The sequence below is a fragment of the Ambystoma mexicanum genome, chromosome 6p, assembly GCF_040938575.1.
Source record: "Ambystoma mexicanum isolate Mex_15411 chromosome 6p, UKY_AmexF1_1, whole genome shotgun sequence".
In the NCBI taxonomy this organism is placed as follows: domain Eukaryota; kingdom Metazoa; phylum Chordata; class Amphibia; order Caudata; family Ambystomatidae; genus Ambystoma; species Ambystoma mexicanum.
Window position 1 is genome coordinate 30,237,182 of NC_090935.1, and position 7,963 is coordinate 30,245,144.

Consider the following 7,963-nt stretch of genomic DNA (forward strand, 5'->3'; position numbering starts at 1 on the left):
CACATCACCCACAAACTAAAGGCGTCAGTGAATGCCTCAACGGTCTCCTGAAAGAGAGCATAGCAAAGACACAGCAAAGTACTAAAAAGAATTGGCCTCATTGCCTACCCCTGGCCCTATTTGAGCTCAGGAACAAGCCTGGGTCCAACCACCATTTAACGCCCCACAAGGTGGTAACTGGATGATGTATGCATATCCTTTTTGGCTCCACACTCACGGGCTATAACGGCCTGTGAATCAACTACAAATGTTCTTGGGGATGAAATGTATACCTACGTGACTTCACTTGTTTCTAGTGCATCTTTTATCTCCCGGCAGATACAATGAACAAAGGGGAGGCAAGAAGACGGTGCAGAAGAGACTGAAAACTTCCCTGAAGCAACTAAAGAGCCCCCAGTGAAAGTAGGGGACACAGTCCTAGTCCGCAATTTTACAAGGCGTTGGAACTCCCCACAAATCACAGGACCCCATTGAGTTGAGGAAGTCACTGATAGGGCTGGGAAATTAGCAGGTAAACACGTTTGGCACCATTCCCACGATATAAAGCCCTGCAATGCACCGGCCTCGCCCCAACGCGATACTACAGATATCAACAGGGTAAATGCTGCAGCGATGAACGCCGTGCAACCAGCCAATACTGCCCCCAATTCAATAGCTAGGGAACTAAATACATCTCCCAGCATGAGTGACCAAGAAGGGACTGGCCATCTAATGGTCAGATGCTCCCAAGCATTAGAAATTCCCACTGCAACAATGGTGCAAATTAACTATTGAGAAAGAATACCCTTATCATTTACCTGGACATTAACTATTCCCCTGAACAGTAGCTCCTGAAGAGATCCTACGGTTACCCTGTACAATTGTTCTACTACTATACTGAACTCAGGCCAGCAACATATATTAGACCGCGGCCAACTTACCCAATTATAAAATGAGCTCCTAATGATCATTATACTATGTAAACACTGTCTTAACATTCTTCTTATTCTCACATGCAGGGTTCTGCGTTTGATAACTGTTATTGGATAAATGCTACAAACAGACTGTGATATCTGATTTAAATGTTACCCTCTACTGACTACCCTGAAGCATTGTCCCATCAGCACATCCATGCTGTAAGGAGGCCCCTACATTCCAGACCAAGGCCACCACTGATTTATTACTATGCCTTTCTTGCATACATAGTGCAACCCCAACCGCAACTTCACCACGTCCTGCCCACACTTAGAAAAAGATCCATACGCAAGATCTGTGAGTAAATGTGTGTCTGGGCATTGCATGATTACTTAGTTCAAATGGCTTAAAATACTTACAAATACTAATACAATAACGCTTTTTATTGCGATTATCAGGTGGGTAACTTTATCGTCTCATCAACCGCGAGTTATATCACTATTTTTAGTAATTACGTTTCAACACTTTCAAAAAAATAAAACACAAAATAGATTTCCAAAACCATGCTTTGAGGTCTTTGCTGATGCCCCTCACGCAGGTTTGTTGTAATTCATTACAGCACTTCAGGCTCTAGCCGCAAGCAGAATCTTTCTTCCCATTCAAACCTAGGGTTCGGCCATGCTGCATGCCCCAATAATAAAATCAGAGGGCATGATTATCAAGTAATTGCAGGGCGGAACAATGGGTAGATCACTGCGCTTCATCAAGTACTTTAAACAGATTACCCTGCTGCTGGTAATGGGGTTCTTTTGTGAAGGTACCCTTCCTTCTTCAAGTGTTAGGTTTTGAATAGGACAGTGAGCCCTGTTCATCTCAGCTCTGGGTTATTCAATAGTGACTGTTGTTGTGATGAAGCAGTCTTCAAAACCATTTTTGATGCTATATTTATAAGTAAGCAGACGTGATATGATCTCTGGGTTCTTCTCAAGGCATGTGGATTGTAGGTCAGTCACTAATTTTTTTTACCTACATTATGACACTTCAAAAATAAAACACGGACACTTATGCAAAACCATGCTTTCAGGTCCTTGCCAATGCTCCTTGCACAACTTTGCTCCAAATCCATCCATCCATGTTTTTTTTTAGAAAAGTGTCAAAATGTACGTTTATAAAATAGTCATATATCTTGGCTCCCACTTGAGAACGTTCATTCAGACTTTGCACAACATTCAAGGTTGGGTCTATAATCATTCCAAAATCTTTTGTGCATATTCGTCAAACGGCAACAAAGTTATAAGCATCTAAAAATGTTGAACCCACCCCTCTAATTTTTCCCCCTCTTCACAGAATCCCACCAGACTTTGCAGAAACATTGAAATCTTAAATCGATTAGCAAACATTTATGCAAATTCGTGAAACGGCACCACATTTATAAGCCTTTCAAATATTGACGCCCCCACATCTAATTTTGATCCCTCTTTGCAAAACAGCACCAACCTTTGTAAACACCTTCAAGGGCAGGTGAAGAAAGATATCACAGAATTTCATGCAGTTTCATTAAGTGGCGCCAAAGTTATAAGCCACCCAAAAACTGCTTTTCACCAACCCCGTAATGCAAAAATATGTATGGATGCCCCCGAACATCTGAGATGTTCGTGAATATCACATGGTTGTCCCTGAACTGTTTGCAGACATCGGAGATGAAAACGACCAGTTTTTGGGGTTTTTATGGCCATATACCATCCAATCCTCATCACCCCTCACCTCCCAAAAGATTGGTTCATTAGTTTGGCACGTGCAATGTTGTGTTTTTTAATATGTGTTTATTGCCATGTTCGCGGACACCGGCAGCTGGCTGCGAATCCAACATGGCCTGCGTTTCCCAAAATATTACGCACCTCATGCTTTTCACCATCCAATCAGCAGGCGCATCCGATGTCTGTGGACATCCATTGGCTACTGCACCAATTGGGTGCCTGTCCGCGGACGGAAAAGGGAAGTGAGTCCGCAGATGGAACCCAGATATCACACATTTTTTTAACCTACATTTTGATTTCAACCAAATTTACAAAAACATTCGGGACCAAGCCAAGCCCTCGCTCATGGCGCAAATTCGGTGAAAATCCATCCAGGACTGTAGACGTGAGCAAAGATTTTTTCCCATTGCGTCTATGTGAAGAAAAAAAAAACTATTGGGGCCTCCCTTAAACCTTTGCCCTCCCTGAATGAAACCTCATCAGAATTCGCAGAATCAATCTGATGGGGCCATAAACTTTTTTTTTTCGTGAGGATTCATCCAGAGGGTGCAAATTTATAAACCGCCCAAAACCTGCTCTTCCTACGAGTTGAGCAACTCACCTAAAACTACAGGGCCGCTACCGCAGGCCCTGTAATGTATATTAATTATAAGTAAGGCTTTTGATGGGGTTAACCGAGAGTTCCTATGGGCAACGCTATCCAAATGTAGGTGCCTTGTTGCACTTATGGATATCCTATCAGCCGCGCACAAAGATACAAAAATCAGAGTTAGACTTGATACGCAGGGATCAAATACTCTGTGAATTGATACCAGCCAAGGTCTACGTCAAGGTTGTGTATTGGCACCTTTTTTGTTTAGCATTTACATAAAAGATATGGGTCTGTACTGGGAAGGTCTTTGAAACCTACCCACCGGCATTAGGCCGAACAAAATTGCAATGCCTAAACTATGCAGACGACATAATGATATTTGATAGTACCCCGATAGGGCTGAAACGTGCATAAGATAAGATTAATGAATATTTGCTAAATCTGGATCTGAAGTTAATGTACCCAAATGTAAGGTTTTGATTTGATTTAATAGAATAAATGGAAGTCTTTTTGGTGGTTTATAGAGGGACAACCACTGGAAGTGGTGAAGGAATTTAATTATCTGGGCTCCCTGGTCAACTTGGGTAAACCCCAAGTGGAAACGGTTGAAAGACATAAAGCCCTGTTTCTAGCCTCAGCTGTGCAAGTAAGGTTATCTGACCACACATTTGGTTGTTTCTCTACAATGCCTATACTGAAACTTTATAAACAAGAGATTGCCCCTAAACAGCTTTTTGTGGTGGAAAATCTGCAACGGTCTGAATGGATTAAGAATAGAGAGATTTTGCTGAACTATAGATGTTTATAAAAGGTTTTAATGTTTTCACACCATACTTGGAAAAACATCTTTCTAGGGACTTTCGTGTAAAGGCTCTGAGAGTGAAACTCAATCTTTATCCAATGTTGGAAGTTCTGGTCATGCGATCGGTTATTGACCCCCGTCTGAGAGTATGTGGCTATTGCAACGGGGGGATGGAATCCCTGAGACATTTAAGTTTGGACTCTCCAGCATTGGAGAAAATTCAGCACGAAAAAATGAGTAGAGTGCTGAAGAATGGGGGACTCGCTATGCAGATCAGCTATGGACTAGAATTTGAAATCTCAATGAAATATCGCTGACAATTGCAGTTTTAGATTTTTTACAAAATATCTTAAAGGAATCCTAGCTGGTTTTTAAGTGGAGGAATTCGAATAATTCTAAAATGTAACTCTGGATGAATAAAAATTATGTATTTTAAATGAATTTGAATTTTTTTTCTTCAAATGTATTATATATATGATATTGATATTGATATTTTATTTATATCGTGCTCGTACACAAGTGTTTCAGAGCGCGACAAGGCAAGGGAGGGGAACAGGGGAGAGCAAAACAGCGATCTTATTAGGCCCAGTGACATTGAGAACGCGCAAGTGCATGGGAGAGGGGGAGGGGAAAAGTGAATGGCAGGGGGGAGAAGTGGAAAGTGCGAAGCAGAGGAGAAACAGATAAATCACAATAAATAAATAATAAAGGCAACAAACAGTTGCAATTTGCAAGTGCTAGGTTTAAGACAGCTGTCAGGGTAGGTCTGATAAGTGCAGGAAGAAAAGGGGGGGCTGTATGGGTACAGATACAGACCCCCGTGCAAGGGGTGGCCCGGAGGCAGTGCGGGAGGGTGGCTGGGTGAGCAGGTACCTGGGCCCGGAGGACAGAGGGTGGCCAGGTGCACGGTGCCAAGAGAGAACAGATCAGCAGGGGAGAGAGGGAGCAAAGGCAGAAGAAAAGAGGAAGGTCTTGAGGTGCTTCCGGAACCGGAAATGGTTCTCCTCAAGTTTTAGAGTGGCAGGGAGGCTGTTCCAGATGGAGGCCCCAGCCGAAAACAGAGATCTACCCCCAGCTTGTTTCTTTGAAAAACAACTGACCCTGAGGGAGTTGGAGGTAGAGGAGCAAAGAGCTTGAGAGGGGAGGTATTTGCGGAGGGGTAGCTGAAGGAATTTTGCCCCAGAAAGCCTTGTGCACAATGCAGAGGGTTTTGAATGTAATCATTGCATCCACTGGGAGTCAATGGAGAGATTGCAGGGCTGGAGAGATACGATCACAGGGCTTGAGGCCAAGGACAAGTCTTGCAGTCCTGGTCTGGATAAGTTGCAGAGGGCGGAGAGAAGAGGCAGGTAGATTTAGAAAGAGGCTGTTACAATAGTCCAAGCTAGAAAGAACCAGAGCTTGGGATACCATGAGCTTCTGGGGGAAGGAGAGGAACGTTAGAGTACCTCTGAGGAGGTGCAGTAGGAAATTTGACTTTTTAGAGACCTCAGAGATGTGGGCGGAGAAGGAAAGGGTGGAGTCAAAGATGACCCCGAGGTTCTTAGCGTCACAGGTGGGGGTAGGAGGAGGGCCAAGGGAGGCCGGCCAGAGAGTGAGGGGAAAGGATGGTGAAGGTGTGCCGACGAGGAGGATCTCCGTCTTGCTGGCATTCAGACAAAGATCATTGGCGGCGCAAAAATCTTGAATGGCAGTTAGGCAATCAGAGATGAGAGAGGGAGAGGAGGTGGCAGAGGGCAGCCTGAAAATGAGTTGAGTGTCGTCAGCGTAGCACTGGAAATTTGAGCAGAAAGTGGCAATGCAGTGGGCATGAGTTGGCAGGTATTGGTTGAAAAGCCAGGGCAAGAGGTTAGACCCCTGGGAACACCACAGGTAGAGAGGAAGATAGATGAAAGGAAGGAACCCAGTTGGACCTGGGAGGGTCGATTGGAGAGGAAAGAGGACAGCCACGCCAGAGCCTGACCAGTGATACCCAGGTTTTCACGAAGATGGTTGAACAGGATGGTATGATTGACCGTGTCGAAGGCAGAAGAGAGATCGAGGAAGATGAGGACAGAGGGAATGTTAGAGTGGAGGTTGGAGAGCAGATCTTCACGGATGTTCAGGAGAGCAGTTTCCGTGCTTCTGGCAGCTCTGAAGCCAGACTGTTGGTCATGGAGACTACCAACATAATTGGAATGAAGGTTAAGCTGAGAGATGGCCAACCTTTCCAGGAGTTTGCCCAGAAAGGGAGTAATGGAAATTGGGCGATAGTTAGCTGGACGAGAACGATCAGCCGTGGGTTTCCTTGAGAAGAGGATGCACAAAGGAGTGCTTCAGAGGTGAGGGGAAGGATCCTGCGGCAAAGGAGTGGTTGCAAAAATCAGCAAGGGCCAGAGCGAGGGTGTCAATGTGGTCCTTGATGGTTTTAGAGGAACAGGGATGAACCTGTTTTGATGAGGCTTTCATAGATCGGACTTGTCTACCGACCTCGTCAGGGGAGAAAAGAGAAAAGTTTGTTTACTATGTAGTTTGTTGTATAGTATGTTTGATTTGGTTGTGTGAAAGGTTTGTGATGTATAACCAAAACACACAATAAATTAATAAATTATTATTTTAATTATTATTCAACAGATGCAGATTTTTTAAAATGATATCAAAATCTATCTAAATCTAAATCTATCTAAATCTAAATGTTCTAAAACATCTTTTTTATGTCACATGTTAGTTCATATTTGGAAACTGATAGCATTGTTTTAATTTGTAGAATGTGTCTCACCATTTGTTACTGTTCTTCTAGATATGGAAAACTGTTTACACTGCCACAAGGATCAGTGGCCCAATGACAGGAAGAATGGCTGCATTCATAAAGCCATAATTTATCTTTCAAATGGAGATTCCCTTGGTCTGAGCTTGACTTGCATATCTGTCGTCTCATCTGTAACTACAGCGGCAGTGCTGGGAATCTTTCTCAGACACCGGGACACACCAATAGTGAAGGCCAATAACCGGGACCTCAGCTACACACTCCTCATCTCCCTAATGTTGGCCTTTCTCTGCTCCCTCTTATTCATTGGGCGTCCAGCACCATTGACCTGCCTGATCCAACAGGCGGCATTTGGGATTATTTTTACTATTGCAGTGTCTTGTGTTTTAGCAAAGACTATGACTGTCATTGTTGCCTTTAATGCCACCCGGCCTGCGAGTCGATACAGCAGATGGCTGGGATCCCGGGCGTCTGGTTTCATGGTCTTCTTGTGCACTCTGGGAGAAGTAGTGATCTGTCTCTCTTGGCTGCTCACCTCTCCACCTCACCCTCACAATGACATGCAGTCTGAGACTGGGAAGATGATCCTGCAGTGTGACCCAGGATCTCTTACTGCCTTCTACACCGTGATTGGTTACATGGGTCTGCTGGCATTTGCCAGCTTCATGGTGGCGTTCCTAGCCAGGAACCTCCCTGATCGATTCAACGAGGCCAAGCTCATCACATTCAGCATGCTGGTGTTCTGCAGCGTCTGGGTCTCCTTCATCCCAGCCTACCTCAGCACTAAGGGAAGCTACATGGTGGCCGTAGAGATATTCGCCATCTTGGCTTCAAGCTCTGGGCTGCTGGGCTGTATATTCCTGCCCAAATGTTACATAATCCTGCTCAGGCCCAACATAAACACCAGAATGTCTTTAGCTATAAAGGGCTGATTTTAATCATGTAAAAATAAATATAAAACAAGCCCAGCATGCCCATTAAAATGGAAGAACATGTTCTGTTACGAACTATACAATTTTTGTAGAGTGCATCTGTCACCACCAAATCAGAGTCCTGGCACTGGAGAACTAAAGTGCTAAAGATTATAAAGCATCACAATCAGTGGCAGCTGGCGAATTATTTTATTGGAGGGTTGTAATTATTTCACACAAGCATGGCAGTGCGACTTAGCT

The 7,963-nt window shown here is 44.2% G+C and overlaps 1 protein-coding gene across 1 annotated transcript in view; it reads left to right on the forward strand.

The window, feature by feature from the left end:
* LOC138510646 (vomeronasal type-2 receptor 26-like) overlaps window positions 1-7,723 on the forward strand; it is a 219,407-nt gene extending 211,684 nt beyond the window's left edge. The window contains exon 6 of the mRNA XM_069626434.1: window positions 6,825-7,723. Coding sequence (XP_069482535.1) covers window positions 6,825-7,723 — 899 coding nt within the window. The remainder of the gene's footprint in view (window positions 1-6,824) is intronic.
* The last annotated feature ends 240 nt before the right edge of the window (window positions 7,724-7,963 follow it).